Source organism: Arvicola amphibius, chromosome 12 (assembly GCF_903992535.2).
Source record: "Arvicola amphibius chromosome 12, mArvAmp1.2, whole genome shotgun sequence".
Classification (NCBI taxonomy): domain Eukaryota; kingdom Metazoa; phylum Chordata; class Mammalia; order Rodentia; family Cricetidae; genus Arvicola; species Arvicola amphibius.
The window spans coordinates 68701803-68722783 of record NC_052058.2 but is presented as its reverse complement, the minus strand read 5'-3'; the positions used below and the strand labels follow the sequence as shown (position 1 = coordinate 68722783).

Below are 20981 nucleotides of genomic sequence, written 5' to 3'. Positions count from 1 at the left end.
AACCATCTGTAACTCCAGCTCCTGGGAAATGAATATTTGTCAGGTGCTGGAGGCAGGAGAAAGTGTGGTATTACAGTTGAATGGGTCTAGAGGATCAGTTCTATAAATGATAAATGGTGGTTAAGATATGACTATGTGAATGCTTGATACCAAATACCTGTGCATTCCAAAAGAGCTATGATGGCAAACTGTGAGTGTGTGTGCGAGGGAGGTGTGCCTGTATGTAGGTGTGTGGGTGTATATGTGTGCTTGTGTGTGCAGGCACACATGAAGGACCACTGCATGCACATGTGTACAATGCAGATGGAGGCCAGAGGACAGTCTCAGGTGCCATTCCCCATCTCTATCCACGTACATTATTTTGGATGTTTAAGTTCTACTTGTTAAAAGATTTTAATTTTGTGTAGATGTGTGTGGTACATGCATGAGTGCTGATGGCATGAGAGGTCAGAGGGGTCAGATCTCCGGAGCTAGAGTTACAAGTGGTTCTGAGCTACCCCACTCAGAACCAAAGTCAGGTCTTCTAGAAAGAGATAAGCACTCTTCTCAGCCATCTCTCTAGCCCTGCCTTCGCTGTGAGATGAGGGGAACAGGGCCTCTCACTAGCTTGTGCTCATGGATTTGGCTACACTGGCTGACTCACAAGCCCCAGCAATCTGCCTATCTCATCTCCCTAGCCCAGGGGACTTACAAGCACACTCTATTATGCCCAGATCTTTACATGGGTTCTGGGTATTGAACTCGCCCCTCTTGCTTGCAAGGCAAGTGCTTTACTGACTGAGCTATCTCCCTAGCCTGGAATTTATTTTCTTTAATAAAGGTATGTTGCTAGTACTTTTGATAGTCAGATTAAAAGAAAAAAGGATTGATTTTTTAATACTTGGTTACATAGTTAATAGTAAGAATGTTGAGGGACAAAGGTCTTTTCACTCATAGATCACTAGCGACACTGTGAACATAAAATACCTGTTTTCTGGCACAGAAAGCTGGAAGTGAATATTGTTAATGACCTAATGGCTTTTTGCTCTCTCTGGCAGCAGATCCCACCCACCTTTTGCTATAAAGGCAATCATCAACCAAATCCCGCAGAATGTTTTTGTTTGTTTGTTTAATTTGATTTGATTTGATTTTGGATTTTTGAGACAGGGTTTCTCTGTAGCTTGGGAGCCTGTCCTGGAACTCGCTCTGTAAACCAGATTGGTCTCAAACTCACGGAGATACACCTGTCTCTGCCTCCCAAGTGGTGCTGGGATTAAAGGTGTGTGCCACCACTGCCCGGTACCCCCCCCCCAAATATTTATCCCAGACTCTCCCTCTCTAGCTCCCACTAACAGAACCCACCCTTTGGGTGGATATCAAATGTACTGTATAGCCTGCTGACCTCTATGCCATCTCAGTCAGACACCACACTAGATCATCTTTATATGCATGGGAGGAGACTATGAACACATGTGATTCTAGAAGAGGAGTCAAATACCCTGGGGCTGGTGGGGTGTGAGATGCCCGATGTGAGAGCTGGGAACCAAACTTGGATCCTCTGCAAAAATAATGCATACTCTTAACTGCTCAACCATCTCTCCAACCCCAATAAAGTACTTTAAAATCCATATATCATCATAAATACTTAATATCTCATTCACTACAATGTTTAAAAAGCAAGGTTTGTCCTTTTGAAACTAGGCTGTTTCTCTGGAAGACAAGGGTCTTTCTGGGAAAATGGTTCCGTTGATGAAGTGCTTGCTGCCCGAGCATGAGGACCTGGATTTAGATCCCCAGCACCCGCATAGAAGCTAGGGGTAGAAGCATGTGCCTATTAATCCCAGCTCCAGGGAGGCAGAGACAAAAGAATCCCTGTGATTTACTGGCTAGATAGTCTTGTGGAATAGGTGAGCTCCAAGCTCGTAAAAGACCTTGTCTCAAGAATAAATAAAACAAGTGGAGAGGAATAGAGGAAGACACCCAACATTGACCTCTGACCTTCCACATGTACACACATATGCAAGCATCCCTATACTCATGAATACACACATACCTGAGTACAGATTGGTAATTAGTTAAAATCTTTTATGTACTAATATATAAAGGTTCCACAATTAAATCACTAAAGTTCCTGCTGTACTTCACTGTATACTCATAACATGTAAAACTAGAACTAATCACTAAGAAAACACTTAGAATTTTGAGGGGTATGGTTTCCTCACAATACAAGCTGATTTGTGTATTAGTAAGAGCATTAAACTACAGCATAGCATATGGAAAACATGCTAAAATAAACTTTATACTGTAGTGGTTATGTTGAGAACAATAATATTAACCTATCATTACCAGAACTGAAATTAATTTATTTTGTAGTACAAGTTTGACATATTCAATTAACAAGTTTACTTGGATTTTGCGGTACTAGGGATTACACCCAAAGCATCATATATACCAAGTAGGTGTAAGAACCCTACCACTGAGCTATAGCCTCCTTTAAATGTTCATTTTTCACTTCAAATAATAAAAAAAATAATGTTGTGCTCCAGGGCTCCAAGAAATTAAAAAAAAAAAAAATAGTGGCAAGAGTTTGTGAGAAAAAAGCCCAGAGAAGGTAGAGTACTTGACTTAAGATATCTAAAAATGACCTCCTAAGACAACTTCAGGTCCTTGGCCTTTTCTTCTTAACGCACGTGGGGGTGGGGGATACACGCACACATACACACTTACACCTACACAAGCCACAGTGCACACGAGCATTTTCTAGTTGGTCCTCTCGGGCCACCGTGTGGGTCCCAGTGACTGAACTCAGCTTGTCACAGCAGGGTCTTACCAGATGCACTAGCTCATGGCCCTGATCCTTGGATCTTTGCAACATCACAGAAATAAGAAGTTACAAACGCAGCAGTAAACCTCAGAAGATTAAGACTCAGTCTCGTTGAATGTTGAGGACAGCCTAGTTATTTGTATAATAAATACATCTTAAGCCAAGCAAATCCTTTATATGAGTGGAAAGCAATCATTTGAAAAACCCAAAGAGAATAAAATTACCTAAGATGATTAAGTATCATAGGTTACAGTAAAAATTTAGAATTTATAAGAAAGTAAAATACTGTGCCTTTTCCAATTAAGATAAATTAAAAACAAGTTTCTTCAGAGACAAACATTTCCTTTATGTCTTGTAAAGAGTCAAATATTAACCAATGAGAAGTAAGAAAGTAAACTAAACTACTCAATTTTTAAGTGTTATTTTGTAATTAATTTGTGAGATCTTTAATTGACTAGTTAGCAGTGTTGACTACGACATCGTAGGCACTTTGTTCATTATGAAACACACTTTAAAAAAACAGAAAACAAAACAAACAATTTTAAAAAGAAACACTGTCGGATTTAACACAATCCACACACAGACCAAAATTCAGCCATCAAGATAATTACATCCTTGAACAACTGATGTTTTTATTCCTCACTGTTCCATTAGGTTGATTTCTACCCCAGGATTCTGCCCCAGTTCTAAAATAAGAGAACAAAAAATTACCCTAATAAGACAATAGGAAAAAATAAGACTTGAGATGAGGGCTGTATTAGCTTTTAAATCTTTGTTTCCATTTGCACTCAACAGTGCATCTAATGTTTAATTTTCTCTTCAAAGAAAATCTCGATTTAAAAGAACAAAAAGTACAGAGAGATTTAACATCTAAAAGAGCATATTGTGTAGCTTTTAAGCAAGTTACACAATTGAAACAAAAAAATTTAAACAAATCTTTATTCTAAGTTACATAATGCCATCATCATAATAATGATCTTATACTTCAGCAAATGCTTTAAAAATAAGTATTTCTGGCAGGTAGAAATCTTTCCTTTTCTGTCGTAAGACATGAGAGTTTTTACGAGCTCACAATGAGACTGTTAATCAAGGAAATGCCACTTCTATCAACCAAATGATATAGAGGGGGATGCCACATTACTTCTCCACAAGGAAAAAGGATGGGTTTCACTTACAGTGCTCTCTCTACATGAACACTGTGTACCTATATTCAACAAATGTTTGATCCTGAGATCTTTTGACTGATTCCCTATTGTCACTGTGACTCTCAAATTGTATTGACTTTTATATTTTACTAACTCATCAAGCATGTACTGACTACCTTCTGAATAACTAACTATTGTTCAAAGGAAAAAAGATACATAAAAAAATTAGACTCTACCCTTAAGAATCTTGGGATCCCCTTCACCGGTGAGCTAAAACACAACATATTATCATCAGGTAATTTATGAAGCTAGTTCTACAAAGCCAATGATTCATTGCACATATATGCAGAATTTTAGAGTCCTTTTGAAGCATTTCTGCATATTTCTTGGGAAGTGTACATTAGCCCCATTTTAAGCAAAGAAATCCAAGGGTTCCAAATTTTAAGCAACGTGCCTCAATCACCCAGATTGTGAGGCAGAAAGTCGAGACTTCAGCCACTGTTTTCTAATCCCAAACCCACTGCTCCTTTCAATAGAGCACAGCAAACGGGGGATGGGTAGAACTCAACAGGACCGTACAATAATGATCTTATACTTCAGCAAATGACTTTAAAAATAAGTATCCAACCTTCTGTTATATATGAAACCAGATAGACCTGCATCCAAGCAGGGCACAAACGTCCGAGTTAATTTTATTCTGTAAATACTTGTACTACAGTATAATACACAAAGCACAGCTATTATTTCCTTAATCTTAGTGCCTCTGCCTCCTCAATAAAAGCTCTGATTTCTCAAATGGGGATACAGAATAAAATAAATTGACGGACTCCCAGGAATCTTAAACCACAAATATCAACCTTAAAAGTCCAGTTCCTATTAATCCTTGTACATGTTGTTTTCCCTCAGCACTGAAGAGCCTAACTCGCCCACCCTCTTCTGGCCTTCTTGCTCCAAATAACTACTTATTTTAAGATGTGATGACTGATTCTACAGAATGCTACAAGTTTGCCCCAATTTCGCCACCCGATCCCAGCTCCGGCCCAAGCATCTTTCCCTCCCTCCGGATGGAGAGAATACCGAGTTCAGATTCTGCAGGTCCGGCTGCGATGCAGTCACACAGCACTGACAGGTGAGAAGTGACCTCTCCACTCCGTCCTTGGGGACCTCCCGCCGACAGCGCAGCGGGATCCCAAACCCGGGAAGAGGCTCTCAACTCGGGAACGCAGTCTCTGGCGACGCTCGGTCCGAAGGGAGGGCTCCGGTCACTAGTTCTGAGCTGGGCGCCCAGCCTGGCATCACTTCGCCTCATACTCCTGCTGACTGCAGGGGGACTAGATCCTGCAGCCAGTCCATCCCACCCCACGCCCGAGTCCAGTCACCCAGACCTCACACCGGACCCCAACAACGAGCCTCTGGCACCGACAGCGGCGGCGGCGGCAGCAGGCCAGGCCACGCGCCCCAGGTGCCCATCGCCTCCAACCCAAGACCCCCCGCAAGGCTGGACCGCAGAAAAGCGTTTCTATGGGAACCTCCCGGGTATCACGTGAGGCTCCCCGACGGCCAATCGCGTCTCCGCACCGCCTCATCCCGCTTTCTAGCCGCCCACCACCCCGCCTCCTTCGCCGGCCCCGCCCCTTTCCTGCAGCGGGTCCGCGCGTGCGCAGTGCGTCCGGCGCGCTCCCGGGCCGACGCGCGCTCCCCAGGGGATGCGGGGGCGGGGCGGGGGCTGAAGCGGAGCTGGCGGCTGAGAAGGAAGCGGCGCCCGGCTAGCGCGCAGGCCCAGAAGCGAGCTAGTGGCGACTGCCGGCGACGCCCCAGAGCGGAAGAGGGAAGTGAGTAGCGCCGGGCTGGGCTGGCGAAAGGCGAAGAGGCACCGCGAAGGGGAGGCCAGTGTCGCGTCGCGATCCGGGATGTCGAAGAACACGGTGTCGTCGGCCCGCTTCCGGAAGGTGGACGTGGACGAGTATGATGAGAACAAGTTCGTGGACGAGGAGGACGGCGGCGATGGCCAAGCCGGGCCTGACGAGGGCGAGGTGGACTCATGCCTGCGACAATATCCTTGTTCTCGCTGCGCTCGGGGGCCGTGGGGACGCGTGCCACGCGGCGGACTGCGCCTGGCTCTGGGTGGGGATGGAGGGCAGGAGCTCCCGGGGCCAGCAGGCCGCCTGCACCCCGCGGCCGCGCTCGCGAACTTGCGGGCGCCCGGATTCCTCAGGTGCGCCGCCCCAGCGGCCGCGCCCTCGCCGGGGACCGGCCGGCGCCCTAGTGGGCACCTGAGCTCCAGAAATTCCTGCCTGGTGGGGACACGGCCGTCCCGCTTTTCTGTCGTTGGTGTGGTTTTGCCGAGCGGTGAGATAGTTAATTCCTAGCCGGGAGGGATGGAGTGGTTCACAGATTGAGGCCCTCCGTGCATTCAGCCCATGGGCCTCTTCATCATCATCACTGTTAGAGAAGAGGATTTGGAAGGTTGTACATAATTCATTAATAGGACGAAGGGAGTTTCCGTCTCCAGAATTCCCAGTTAAAGCTTGGAGCCTTCTACCTGCTAAGAAAAAGCCAGTAGAGAAAGGATAGGGAATGCATGTGGAGAATCCCTGGAAGTATTTAGGATGAACCCCAATGACTAAAACAGAGGATGAGTCAGTTCTATAAATCAAAATCGTTTTTCTGAAATTGTTTCCATCCTAGTTAAAATATGGCTGTCAGTTCCTGATTCCTTGGTTTGCATATCTGAATATTCATGAGCCTGAAATTCATTTGCATCGATCTTTTAGAAAAATAGAAATGTTGCAAAGACCCAAATTGTAGCTTTAGAAAAATTACATCCATTAAGTCTGTTCATACCGCTCTCCTCATCGGTTTTCTACTAGACATAATGAAGAACTAAATAAGTGGACAAGTATTTAGTGGTAACTGCAGCATTGAGCAAACGTACGCCGTGTACGTTTAACTTTCATTGCCACAACTTTCACATCAGTTGCTCCTAATTTGATTATTTAAATACTTGGGCTTTTTTTTTTTTTCTTAAAAAAAATGTTCTTTAGGAAACCATGCATCTCTCACAGTAGTTTATCACCAACTGTCGATAATTTTCCATAGACATGGTGAGCATTATTCTTTGTTTACAAAAATCTTTATGGTGGATAGATGATATTTTATTAAACTAGTGATGTATTTTAGGTAATTTCTAGTGACTCCTACTTCCGTGTCCATTATCAGCTGAATCTACCTTTCCATCAGTCCATCTTAAAATATGAAGATACTGTTTCTCATTATAACTAGGAGAGACAGCCCTGGTTGGGGAGTACAGATGGAGAAACAAGTGATTCTGTGGTTTTCCTTTTAGGGAAATAACTGTCTGTTCTGACGGTCTGATTGGCCTTCCGTTTCCCATGCTTGCTAACTCATTAGTGCTTTGAGACTGAATAGGTATGGATGGTCCAGCCCAGTTCATATAACCTGTGGGGAGAAAAGTAAGCTGCCACCTACAGGTCGTGTGGTTTATTACAGCTTCCCTAGCCCTGCTCATCAATATTAAGCTATTGCCTGTTCCACTCTGATTGCCAGAGTAATCAGCTAGCGTTTCAGTTGATATACAGTGTGGCTTCAGTATAAACTTTAGGGTTCCTTTCCGGTAAGGCTCACACACAAACAAGATGGTGTACTTTGTTGATGGGCTGCTTCAATTGGTGACCTATAATTCTGATGGCATATTTTAAGGTTTCTTGTATACCTATCCAGACAATTGTGTGTATTTCACTGCAAAGTGTAATCTGTTTGGTAGGACCAAGGTCAAAATAATTTTTTCTTTAAAAAAAAATTCCTATAGTCTCTTAATTGATTTTTAACTTCTGGTTGACATATTAGAAATAAACGAATGCAGTCTACAATAATAAACATAATGGCCACAGTAATTTTTTTTTACTATTCAGAAAGTCAGGTCTTAAGAACCTGTCCCCTTTGCTGTTATCCCCTTAACTGTCATTACAGGAAACATGACGGCCGCACTGCAGGCAGCTCTGAAAAACCCCCCTATCAACACGAAGAGTCAGGCCGTGAAGGTGAGCTGTAGCCACAGCCTCAGTCTCTGCGCTGCCCCACTGTTCTTCTCGAAATCTTGGCACAAGACTTAACAACCGATAAGTTTTGGTTTTAGTTTTTTGGGGTTTTTTTTTGTTTGTTTGCCTGTTTTTGTTGTTTTTGAGATTGGGTCTAGGTATATAACCTGGCTGGCCAGGAACTCAGAGATATCCTGCCTCCACTAGGATTAAAAGCATATGCCATCGCAGCCAGTTTCCAAAGAGGAAACTCTAGATAAGTAAAAACAGCCTATGAAAATAGCACTGAACTATAGAGTTAAACTAATGCTGTGTGGAACAGTCCACTCAAGGAGGGAGACATAGTTCTGTTAATTATATTAGTACTAAATATAGAAGACCAAAGGCATGAGAACATAAAAAGATGATCACCATGCTGTCACTTGGGTCAGTTATTGCCTGTTATACTTAAGAGCTTCTAAAAGGGTTTGTATTCTTTATGAGAGAGAGAGAGAGAGAATCTTACAGTTACCTATATAGCAATATGCAAATTTCTTTCCTTAGCAATAAGATTATTTCTAAAGCATTTTAACTGCAATATACCATTATGCAACATTTTATATATCCCCAATTCCTTTTATTGTATATTAGATTGTCTAGTTCGTCCTGCTAAAATGAATAATCAGATAAATATATCTTACTTAGTTCTGTCAGTAAAATTCCCGGAAGACAAACACTAGGTCAAAAACTACAGTTTTAAGACTTTTGCTGCACAAAGGATCGCCCAGTCCCTTAGAAGAACTTTGCAGCTTACACCCTGCATCTGTCCTCTGCTGATTCCTAAAGAACTACTTTGTTGTTTATTGTTTGAAGTGCAGGCTAACCAAAGCCCTGTGGTTCATAGGCCTACATCCCAGGACCTCAAGAACGTTAATGGAATAGTAGTATAGATAAACATAGGAATTATCAAGGCAACAAAGCTTTGTATGGGGGAAATTTTTCTTTGCTTTTTAAAAGTTGTTAGGAACCTCATTAAAATTTTTGTTATATCCCTTAATATGTTTTTGTTGTTGCTTTTTTTTGTTTTTTTAATGACAGCTTGTGGGTGGGAGGTTATAGCTTTAGACCTCAATAGGGAAATTGCAATCTTTAAACGAAGATAACATTGGTGGTAGAAATTTTCTGTAAAGTCTTGTCCATTGGAATGCTGGAGATCCCACTATGTGCTGAACAGAAGGAGAAATAAATTGTTGAAAAGGATTGATTGTGTCATCTGCTTAGGTGATGCTTCTGGAACAGGCTTTTCCACAGGGAAAGTTTAGAGATGAGCATAAATGGACCCAATGTCTGTAGCTAGGAAACTTCAAAAGAGTTTTTTAATAGTTTCAAACAGGAGCTTTTAAGAAAATACCACTTTTGTAAGGTAGTACAAGACACAATTGTATAAATCAGTTTCCTTTTTTGTTTACGAGTTTTTTAAGACCAAGAAGTAAAATTTAAATGTTATAAATTGTTAAATTTTCCCATCAGTCTGTTAGTAAATTCCAGTTCTACCTTTAGATCTAATTAAGACTGTGTTCCAGAGGCTTTTAATCCCAGCACTGGGGAGGCAGAGACAGGCAAATCTCTGTGTTCAAGGCCAGCCTGGTCTATATAATGAGTTCCAGGACAGCCAGAACTACACAGTAAGACCTGTCTCAAAAACAAGTAGAATGGGTTCCCTTATTACACCTCTACTATCATAGCACCCAGAACCACCCTGTGTCCTTGGAATTGTCCCAATGGCTTCTGTTTCACTCCCCGCCATCATTGCTGTTCTCAGGAGAGATGCCGAAATAGTCTTCAAATGAGAATCAGATTGTGTCTCTGCTCTTAAAACTCTGTCTTATTTCGGAGTGAAAGCCAGCACCACTGCAGTGTGGCCTGCAGGCTCTCACGCTCACGGCGTGTTCCTTCCCTTCCTCTGCTGCTTCTCCCACCCTCAGCTCTGTCACCTCTGATCGTGTGAACATTCTGAGCACTCTGAAGCCCACGCTGCAGCGCCTGTTCTTTCTTGTGTCTAAACACTGGCCATATTTCCAAGGCGTTTTTCACATCCTCCGTGCCGTCCTTCAGATTTCACTCCAGTGTGGCGTTTCTAAAATTTTGTTCCTAGCATACATGTCTGAATGTTTTGTTATGTATTTACCCTCAGGACCGGGCAGGCAGCATTGTCTTGAAAGTGCTCATCTCCTTTAAAGCTAATGATATTGAAAAGGCCGTTCAGTCTCTGGACAAGAATGGTGTGGACCTGCTAATGAAGTATATTTATAAAGGCTTTGAGAGCCCATCAGACAATAGCAGTGCTATGTTGCTACAGTGGCATGAAAAGGTAAGTGACAAACTGCAGGTCCTTATAACTCGTTCCTTTTAAAGTAGAAGGTAATAGCTCTTACCACCTAAAAAACAAGACTTGATTGTATGTCTTTATTCTTACAAATTAAATGCATGAAAATGAAAGGTTCACGTTTGCTTACCAGCCTTGGTCCTAAGAGATTCTGATTTGCACTGCATATTTGTTTGCATGTTTAGTACATACAAGATTATGTACCTGTATGGATTCCAAGAAAATTTTCAAAAGAAAATCATGGAAATCAAAAATCCATTCACACTGAGCAAACAATAGAAATAACCAAAAATGAAAGGATCTATGTGCAGTACACAAAGAGTGGATGTTATTCATCCATGAAAAGGAATAGAGTTTAATACATGCTACAATGTAGATGGACCCAGAAGATGTTTTACTAAGTGGAACCAGACGCAAATATTTGGCATTTCTACTTATATGAAATAATCTGAGATAGACAAGCTCAAAGGAATAGAAAGTCACTAGACCAAAGGATGTTTGATATCCTCGCAATACACAATGGTAGTCAAAATATTTTTTTTCAGTGTAAGTGAACCAGAATTCCTAATTGCTAATATTTAATCATGACTCTCGGTTATTCAGATTAAAAGGTTCAAAGCTAGAGATTCTCAGCTCTTAAGTAATATCTTCTTACCTTAGGGGAAATCTGCAGACTAAAAGGAGGTTGGGATGACCTGTCCCTACATAAGGTTCTTCCTAACCTACCCGTGGTAAGGGTGGGGGATGGAGAGTGCCTGGCTTTATCTTTGAACAGCTGTTTTAGTCAGGAGCGATGTGCTGCAGACATCTTCAAGCATTATTTAGATGCAGTGTGCTGGAATAGTGACTAGTGTATATTTGGAAGTAAGTTCACAAGGGCAGGAACGCTAGGTCCTAATAAGACTGCTATTAGTCTCATGCTGAGCACTGCCTGGGACATAGCAGATGCTCAGGGAGTGCTTACAAATTAATGCTTTCAGTATCTTGCCTAATCTCCTAACCTGAGACTTGGCTGGCCCTTTATGACCCTTTCTGTGTGGTTGGTTTTAGGCACTTGCTGCTGGAGGAGTAGGGTCCATCGTTCGTGTTTTGACTGCAAGAAAAACTGTGTAATCCTCCAGCTGGAACTGGACGGCGTTCACAGCAGTGGGAGTTGCTGGTACAAAGACCAAAACAACCAAATGGCACCGCTGCCCTGTGGGTAGCATCTGTTTCTCTCAGCTTTGCCTTCTTGCTTCCTTTTTCATATCTATAAAGAAGAAAATTACATATCGGTTTCCTTAATGAAAATTGAAATAATGTGGAGAAAATTTTGTTTTAATGGGGGTGTTTGATCCTTTCATAATCATGTCAATAATATGTATACCATTCTGTAATTTATATTCAAGTTTGATTGTGCAATTTTTAACTCTTTTTGGCTGGTTTAAGGGTTTTACTTTGTTTTTAACCAATACTGAGAGATATGATCAAATTTGAGGCCAGTTTCCTAACTCATGCTAGTCAGGAAGTGATCTTTATTTTTAAAAATGAGAGACTGGCAGCTATTAACATTGCAGAACTGGACCACACTTCCCTTATTTAAGCAAACTGTGTTTCCAGAGCAAGTAGTGGGTCAGCCCCACTGCCAGTTTCCAGCTTTATTTCTGCTTCCCTCCAGATGATGCTGTGAGCGTGTGTGCTACTTCCTGTTAGCATCCGATTATCATGGCCTCTCAATCTCTTTGTGGTGACCCAGGGTCCAGAGCAAGCAGTCTTGCTCTATATAAATGTATTTACAAAATATAAGCGACTCTTCGGCACAAGCATCACATTTTCCTTCTGATAATAAGGCTGTCTGGGGAAACCACCCCAAGTCAGAGAAAGGACATCGAAACTGATGTAATTCAAACTCTATCAGCCTCTGGATGAAACCCTACTTTCTTCAGAAACAAGGTAGCTGCCTTAGACATTTCCACAGGTATTCACTGTCGTTTCCTATGCCCAGTGATGTCTTCAGTGTTCTTCAGGTAATGGGGAGCTCAGAAAATTTGGTTCTGATCCAAACAAATACATAGTCTGTGTTTCAGCTCAGTGTTTTTTAAGAAAGAAAAATGCCACACACAAAAAAAAAAAAGTGTTTACTTTGTTGGACAAACCAAATTGGTTCTCAAAAATGACTGGTGCTTGTAAAAAGTTACTATTATGAAGTAGTTCCAAGAGCAATCACGTGAATGCACGTGTTCGAGAGGGAATCAGCCTGGCTAGTCTTTACACAAGATGCCAGTTCCAGAGTCACTGACTGAGGTGAGAACCAGTGCAGAAATTCTGTAAACTGCTGTTTTTGATACCTGCTTTTTTTTTGTTTTATTCTGTTTTGTAAAATTATGATAAACTTCAGAAAATAAAATGTCAGTGTTGAATAATTTCTTTTTCTTAATTGAATACTCGTAAATCTCCAGTTAATAAGGAGAAGGGTGTCCCGTGCCGCTGCTGTCTGTATGGTTGGATGTATAAAGCCACTTGTTAGGAACAGGTGGAGAAGAGCCACTAATGTTCAAGCCCTGCTGAGCCCTTTATGTGACTGGAACCCTCTGGGTTCCAGCAGGACACCTCAAAGACCTAGAGACTCAGATTCGTGCAGCTGCGAAAGTCACTCCCAGCTTCTAAGCTCCTCTTGTAGGCCTCAAGACTATTTCTCACACCTCTCAACAGCTCTGCCTATCAGCCTCACCTGGCTAAATTCCTGCTTTACTCTGGCTAAGCAGTGCATAGTGTAAGTCGTCAAGCAGGTGTAGCACAACTGCTTTAGAAACAAGAGTGTGCATTTGCATCCTGTTTCAGGGCCATAAATCCTGGGTGACGCAAATGTCATCATGTTTTATAGTTACAGGAGTGGAGATGGTAAAACCTGTCAGCTTGTCAGCTCTAAGGGAAGACAGTAGGAATGGACAAGCAGTGCAGTGTAGGAACTGGAGACACTGGGCTCAACAAGTGTGTCTGGTCATAGTAACTGGCACAGCGCCCCTGGTGGTCAGGAAAGTAGATAAACAACAGCGTGTCTAGGTCATAGTAACTGGCACAGCGCCCCTGGTGGTCAGGAAAGTAGATAAACAACAGCGTGTCTAGGTCATAGTAACTGGTACAGCGCCCCTGGTGGACAGGAAAGTAGATAAATGTACTTTTGCACACAAGTGGTTCCCATGTGGGAGCCAGTGTATGTGGAGGCCAGAGGTGAGGGTCAGTGCCTTCTTCATTCATTTGTCTGCCTTACTGTTCGAGCAGTGAACCTGGAGCTTGCCAGTGCTTGGCTGACTGGCCAGCGAGTCCCTGGGGGTCTCCTGTGCCCTGCCTCAGTGCTGAGATGAGACACCACAGTGTCTGAAATGGGTGCCAGCCGTCTGAACTTAGGTCCCTGCTTGTCGCAGGAGCCCTTTACCTCAGCCGTCTTCCAGCTGCACAGAAGCAGATCTCGGCCTGTTTCTCTTCTTGAATCTCAACAGTTAGGTGTGATTTGGTTTGATCCTGTCTTGTTTTTGAGAATTGATCTCGATTTTTAGTCCAGACTGGCCTCTAACCCAGCAATCCTGCGTCAGCCTCTACCTGGTGTTAGGTGTGCCCATACCAGACTTGTTTTCGCTTTTTTTTTTTCAAAAGGGGCAAACAAGCAAGCAGTGGGAAGTCTCAAGACTGGAGACCAGACTGAGGCAGGCAGATTATGAGCCTGAGCTAGCTAGCAAGAACCTGTTTAGAAGATCCAGGGCAGAGCGGATAGTCCAGTGCTGGAGGCTGGCACGTGTCTTACCTCAACCCCCACACACCGAAAAGGGAGACACCTAGCAAACACGCTTGGTGTTTAGTTCCTAGGAAATGGTGATAAGTGAGTATGCTGATGATGTCAGGAAACGCATTGGTGCACGGGTGAAAACTGCTGATGACTTCAGGAAACGCATCAGCGCATAGGTGAAAACTGATGACGTCAGGAAATGCATCGGTACACAGTTGAAAACTGCTGATGACATCAGGAAATGCATTGGTGCACAGGTGAAAACTGCTGACATCAGGAAATGCATTGGTGCATGGGTGAAACTGATGACGTCTGGAAATACATCGATGCACAGGTGCAAGCAATACAAATCAGTCACATCATGTGGGTCTTGGTTCTTTCTCCTGGGAAGTCAGTCTTGGGTACTTGAAAATCCATGTCCTGCATTTAGTACATGACTGCAGCTGATGTTGGATGAACAGCAAAAGTCGAGTGGGCCAAAGGCCAGTGAGTCAAATCAATCCAAACTAAGTTTGGATGGGAAGGACAGAGGGTCCAGGTGACATAAGCAGAAGAATGAAGATGTTTAAAGGGGTAGTTCACTCTTGTAGTTTTAACATTTCAACAAAGTAAAATTCTAGACCGGGGGGCTGGAGAGATGGCTCAGAGGTTAAGAGCACTGGCTGCTCTTCCAAAGGTCCTGAGTTCAATTCCCAGCAACCATGTGGTGGCTCACAACCATCTGTAGTGAGATGTAGTGCCCTCTTCTGGCCTGCAGGTGTACATGCAGGCAGAACACTGTATACATAATAAATAAATCTTAAAAAAAAAAAAAATTCTAGACCGGGAAAACTACTAAACAGATTGTACTTTCATAAGGAACTCTCCTAAGGGATTCAAAACAGGAAATTACAGAAGATAGCTTCTAGTTTGGTTTTAGCCTAATAAACATTTGGTCATTTAATCTTGGGCCTTTTATAACAGTAAAAAAGAATGGGAAAATTAAATTTTGTAAGAAAAGCATCTTAAATTATTAATAAAGAGCTGTTCTTAAAAAATGAGTCTCGCTGCGCTGCAGAGGTGGCTCTGTGGCTAGGTCGCCTACCTCTTGCTTACTGCACACTCAGGAGGCCTGGAGTCAGATCCAAGTGCTCAGGAACAGAAGTCCACAGAACACGTATGACGCCAACTCCAGAGAGCCAGTGAGCCGCACACACGTACACATATACACAAATGAATAAACAAATTTTGGGAAGTGGCTTTTACTCGTTATTCTTGATGTGTTTGAATGGTCAATTCTGGCTCCTAGTACTGACTTCGTGTCTTGTTACTGAGACAGTAGTGGTTCAGCATACGTCCAAGTCATCCAGAGTTAACACTGGTTTTATATGAATATAATGCCATGTATAAAATACAGCAGGACACTGAAGACATCCCTGGCTTGTGGTAGTGTGACTTTTAATTTTCAAGGCCGGAATCTCAGTTGCAGGAGGATGAAAAAGAAAAGCCTGCCCTGTCCTGAGAACCTGCCTCCAGACCCGAAGCTCAGAAAATATATCAGTCTGCTAACACGGGGCCCTGTTACTCGACCTGCATTGCTGCAGTTGCCAAGCTGTCCACGTGGGGAAGAAAGCTGTTTCCAGGAGAGGTGAGGACTGGGGTTTTCTCTAGAATCCCCAAGCCTGTCCTTGGATACTTGTGCGATCATGCCAGGAGCGTTTCACGGACAAGAGCTGACAGATGGAGAAGCCTGAAGGAAGGTTTGGAAAGGTTCGGCAGGGAGAGCCCAATCAACACCAAGAGCTCAGCAGTTTTCCCTAAGCATGACTTTAATGTCCCTAGGAAAAGAGTAAACCACGTAGACAAAATAAATAAATAAATAGGTAAATAAATAAATAATGAAAGAAATGTAGAGCAGAAACTCAGCCATTTTCCTAGTGGCGTTACACTTACAGGCGTCCGCTGCTAACCCACTAGATAGTTGGCCTTGTTCTGTTTGTACAGATGCTGTATTTTAATTAATGAATTGTAATTTCAATTTTGTTATAATTCCATTTAGCAAGAACCAGGGCAGCAATCTCTTGTCATTAGCCAAACCCAAGATATTATTGGTCATAACTATAATTTGGTATGTTTACACTTCTTACAGGAAAAATATTTTTAAAAACACCAAAAGGAACAAGAACGGAGAGACAGTAAGTTAAACCAGTGTCTTTTAACATTTAGAAAGGTGTTCAATTCTTGGGCTTCCCTTCCCTCCTCACTCTTCACCTCAGTCCTGCATCCCAGGGCCAGCAAGTTGTGTGCCTCCTCTCTGTGGAGCAGGGAGCCTCCGGGGCCAGTGTGTTTGACCAGTGTGTTCTGCCTGTAGGTGGCGCTGCGTCACACTGCTGACCCACCCACAGGCTTCCTTTCCTACTTGCTTCTCTTGTGTTCCTCAAAAGTTTAGTATGATGAACACAAATGCTCTCTATGTGCCTAGTACTTCTCTCTGGAACAGTTCCAAAGTCCCACATAGCATGGAACAGACATGAGTAGCACATGGCACACCTGCTCCAGTCCCGTCTTCTAAAAACCTCTTTACCTTCCAGCTCTGTTTAGTTCCTGCTCTACAGGTAGCCAAACTTTGAACTTTCTGCTGACCCCTGGGACACCTCTAAAGTCACAGAAGCTGTTCCTACTTTCCTGGGTAGATTTCACTTTTTTCTAATGGTGCCAACCCAATGCTATAAATAGACAAAAGATGCTAAACAACTTCCATTTTGTTTATCCCAAAAAATCAAATCAAGATTCTAGAGGCAACCACAAGAGTTTCTTCACTTGATGACTGAGCTAACCGTCAGTGTCTTTTGAACAGATAATTGTATAATTTCCCTGTTTACTCTTCTGTTTTCTGGTAATTTGTTTCTATACTAGTGTTTTTCCTCCTACTGTAATAGTCCTCTTGACAGAACAGAATTCTTTAGCAAGAGTGTAAGCACTCACAAGTGAATATCTATAAATCCCTCCTCTTGCCCATACAGATACTAGCATATTATTATACATGTATTCTAATCTTGTGTTCATTAACTATGTGCTTAATTTTAAAGTTTGTATTTTTCTTCCCAACAATTTCTTTTTCAAATTCAAAGATCCTAATAACAGTATGCCCCCATTTAGTAGGAGTTCCATGTAGGAGCCAGAAATGTGGCACACACCAGTTACCCTAGCACTTGAGAGGCAGAGGCAGAAGCATCAGGAGTTGAAGGCCAGCCTAGCGCTTATGAAACCCTGTCTCAAAAAAAAAAAGTCAAGACCTAAAACCCCCTAGTCCACAAGTAGTAGAAGAGAGAGCTCACAGACAGAACGCTTGCCTCCCACGAGGGAAACTCTAGGTTCAGTGGTGACGAAGGGAGGAGTCCTGGATAACACCTTATAGATTAGTTTATTGCTTTCCGATTTTTATTTTTTTCAGAGTGGCCCTGGAGCCTTACATGTGCTCTGTCACTGGTCTACCAAGCTCTTGCTTGTATTTTGAGACAGAGTCTCACCAACTTGATTTTGCAATCCTGTTGCCTCAGCCTCCAAATAGTGAGGATTTCAACCTGTACCACCTGGCCCAGCAGTTTGGTTGCTCCCCGGAAGACCTGAAGGGTTTTCGTTGGGCTCTTTATTGTTGTTTGCTTTCCTAAGGCACACAGCTAACCTAACCACTGCCTTGTATTTCACAAAGGAAATCAGTTGTTCTGTTGCTAATATACACAGGGCGGGGACTGTGGAGTACTGAAGATACACTCTTTTACCTTGCAGGCCTAGAATTTAGAAAAGTTGCTCTAAACTTCACCGAGCACTTGAAGATTTCGCCTTGGCCTTTCCGGCCCCGTTGCTAGCCTCCCGGCAGCACCGCTCCAAGGGTCACCATCCACCCTACAGTTATACTTTGATGCCACTCACGGAGCCATAATGAATGGTGCACCCAGTGATCTCTGCAACGCTGACAGCAGCGCCACCAGCGCCCACAGATGAGGCTCTGAAAAGCCTCACCGCAGTCCTGCTTCTGCTGCCCATCAACGCCTCCTCCTTCACCAGGCACACAGAAAAATATCCACCAGAAACCCAAGCTCCTGCCTTGAAGTTCAGGTACCCAAACCGAATTGACTTCTGTCTTGATTCCACTTCCAAAGTCTCAGGGAGAGGTTCTGATGGGTCCAATCCCTGAGATGGCACTCAATGGCTGGATGGCACCTCCCCTGTGAAGGTGTTCATGAAGTATAAGAAACATTCTCGGGATTCTCACACACAAAACAATGTATTTAATATACAGGTTCTTCTAGGGCATGCTCCATATCTTACCTCTGGCCACTTTCTGAAAACCTTGCACCTCATTGGAACGTCTCTATAGTTGCTAACGAGCCAGACTCCTTGAGGTGAGCAAGTGACACAGTCATTAGAACCCATTTTAAAGAGACTAGCTGAAGACACGAACACCCTGCAGACGTATCCATGTTACTGTGGTGTTATGATTCAGGTATCTAATAGTGGAGGCCTTCTACATAAGAAAGACATTAGCAGGAGTCTGATAGTAAGTATAGTGTAATAAAGTACAGTTTCAGCCCTGTGGTTTCTGTTGGGTCACTCATCCTATCTGAGTTCATTTCTTCATCTAAGAAGTAATATATGTTACATACAAGGTTAAGTCACAAGTTACTGAAAACTGTCATGTACCTTACACATCTGCCGTCCTTTGGGGAAATGCTGGTTGGATTTCCTTTGTGTACTGGTCAATGGGTTGTTCTTTAGCTGGACTTTAATCTGTGGTTTCCGGCTGTCTTACTTGTCTGCATGCTACATAACCCTATCATTGTTGACATTTTGGAAAGTAGATAAAGAGGCCAGAAACTATGTCTGCAGAACTCAGCCTGTTTAAGGGACACTAAGAAGAGGGATGTTGTGCTTGGGAACCGCACCCCTGCTGCATGAACTGCGGGACAGGTCTCCTTTGAGACGCCCCATCCATTTCTCTGCACTCTGGGTTTTGGTGGTGGTGGTAGTGGGGTGTGTGTGTGTATGTGTGTGTGTGTTGATATGCATGTGTGTATGTTCGTACATGCATTCATGTGTGTGAATGCAGGTACATGCATGCCATGGTGGACATGTGGCACTCAGAGAACCTCAGGTGAGGGTCTTCCTTTCTACCTTGTTTGAGACAGAGTCTCTGTTGTCTGCTGCTACCTGCTCTAGGCTAGCCAGCCTGCAGACTCCCTGGTATTCTCCCATCTCATTGTAGGACCACTGAATTCCAGATGCACACCATCACACCCATCTCTACATGGGATCCTGGGATTCCAGCCCAGTTCCCCATGCCTGGATAGCAAGTGTTTTACCCACTGAGTCATCTCTATAGCCTGAGATTTTTTTAAAACCTAAGCTTTAAAAGTCAAAGTCACCTGTTTCTCCACATAAGCACCTCAAAGGTTTTCCCATTGCCCTTGGCATAAACTACAAACTCTTTGGTGTGGTTTAAATCAATATGTCATATCTTTTTCTCGCAACCTCATTGCTCATCTTTAATCTCTGAGCCACAGCCAGAGTGGCTTTCCCTCTGAGAACTTCCTCCACTCCAGCCAAAGGGCCTTTGCTCAGATGCCTCCTCTGCCAGAAATGCCCTTCATTCTGTTAACATGACTTCCTACTAGCGTGACTACATTCTTATTCTGTTTACTCAGGAAAACATTTCCATTCCCATCCGATATAAACGAATGCCCTTGTAACTTTGGATGACAATAACCCTTGTGTAGCATTTGTCTCTACTAATTTGTGTGATTATTTGGTCATTGATACACTACACTGCTTCACGAAAATGGGCACTGTCTATTTTTGCATACTGTAATTCGCCCATGCCTAGCACTCAATCCAAGTTAATTATCTTTTACCAGGCAAAGTTACCAAGTCCAGTCACTGCACAGGAAGTATGCAGAAAACATAATTGCTTAAATAAGCACTGAAAAACAAAATGACAAAGAATATGTCTTACTTAGCACCATGTAACTAATCCCTCCAAAACCCAGTAGCTTACCAGACTAATGGCCTCCTCTGATAGTTGTGTAGATCAGGAATTTGGTAGTGACTTCCTAAGTATTGCTTGCTTTAAGTTTTTCATGAGCTTGTGGTTGGGTGGCAGTGTGGGCCATACCCAAAAGTCTTGTTTTAGGCTGGACACAACTTCCACAGGGACTCGCATGGCTGGCAGGTTCTTGCTGGCTGTTGTCCATAAGTCTTATTCTCCATGTGGGGCTCTCCACAGGGCTGCCTCATTGTCTTCACAGTGTGACAGCTGGCTTCCAGAAGCACAAGGCAGGAGCTGCAGTGCCGTTATGACCCAACCTTAGACGTCACATGCCATCAAGTCCACAGTATCCATCATCACGTGACCAGATCAGTTCTGATGGTTGTGGAAGAAGACTACACAAGAGTGTGAATCTAGGAAACAGGTGCTCGGTGCCATCTTGGCTACCACAGAAATTTGTGTTTAGCCCTCCTATGATACATCCCTTTACATATGAGGCATGTACACAAGGAAGTCACAGCATTAGTCCCTGAGGCCTCTCTACCCCTCCTGCAAGCTTCAACCTCAGAAAATGAAAAGCCCGAGGTGACCTCAGACAGAGAGCCTCAGGGTTCAGGCACGTGAAAGTATGCAGGAAATCAATTTGTTTTCCCACTTTAATCACCTATCCAATAACACACACACACACACACACACACACACACACACACACGAGACTTAGAGGCTTAAGACAACATGTTTGTTTTCTATAGTTCCCAAGAGTCAGATGTTAGCTGAGTCCTGACTAAGGGATGCTGGAGGCCAGAAACAGAATGGATCTGG

The 20981-nt window shown here is 43.3% G+C and overlaps 2 protein-coding genes across 2 annotated transcripts in view; one reads left to right on the top strand and one right to left on the bottom strand.

Moving 5' to 3' along the window:
• Positions 1 to 5377, bottom strand: part of Rgl1 (ral guanine nucleotide dissociation stimulator like 1) — a 248957-nt gene extending 243580 nt beyond the window's left edge. The window contains exon 1 of the mRNA XM_038349180.2: positions 5026 to 5377. The gene's annotated coding sequence lies outside the window, so the exon portion shown is untranslated. The remainder of the gene's footprint in view (positions 1 to 5025) is intronic.
• A 331-nt stretch (positions 5378 to 5708) lies between these two features.
• Arpc5 (actin related protein 2/3 complex subunit 5) lies at positions 5709 to 12773 on the top strand. The gene is made up of 4 exons (XM_038350158.1): positions 5709 to 6001; positions 7937 to 8009; positions 10180 to 10356; positions 11422 to 12773. The coding sequence occupies exons 1-4, from the start codon at positions 5859 to 5861 to the stop codon at positions 11482 to 11484; spliced, it is 456 nt and encodes a 151-aa protein (XP_038206086.1). The 5' UTR covers positions 5709 to 5858; the 3' UTR covers positions 11485 to 12773.
• The last annotated feature ends 8208 nt before the right edge of the window (positions 12774 to 20981 follow it).

Coding starts and splice junctions, on each gene's coding strand:
- Arpc5 (XM_038350158.1), top strand. CDS start 5,859: ATGTCGAAGAACACGGTGTCGTCGGCCCGCTTCCGGAAGGTGGACGTG. Junction 8,010..10,179: donor CGAAGAGTCAGGCCGTGAAG/GTGAGCTGTAGC, acceptor ATTTACCCTCAG/GACCGGGCAGGCAGCATTGT. Junction 10,357..11,421: donor TGCTACAGTGGCATGAAAAG/GTAAGTGACAAA, acceptor GGTTGGTTTTAG/GCACTTGCTGCTGGAGGAGT.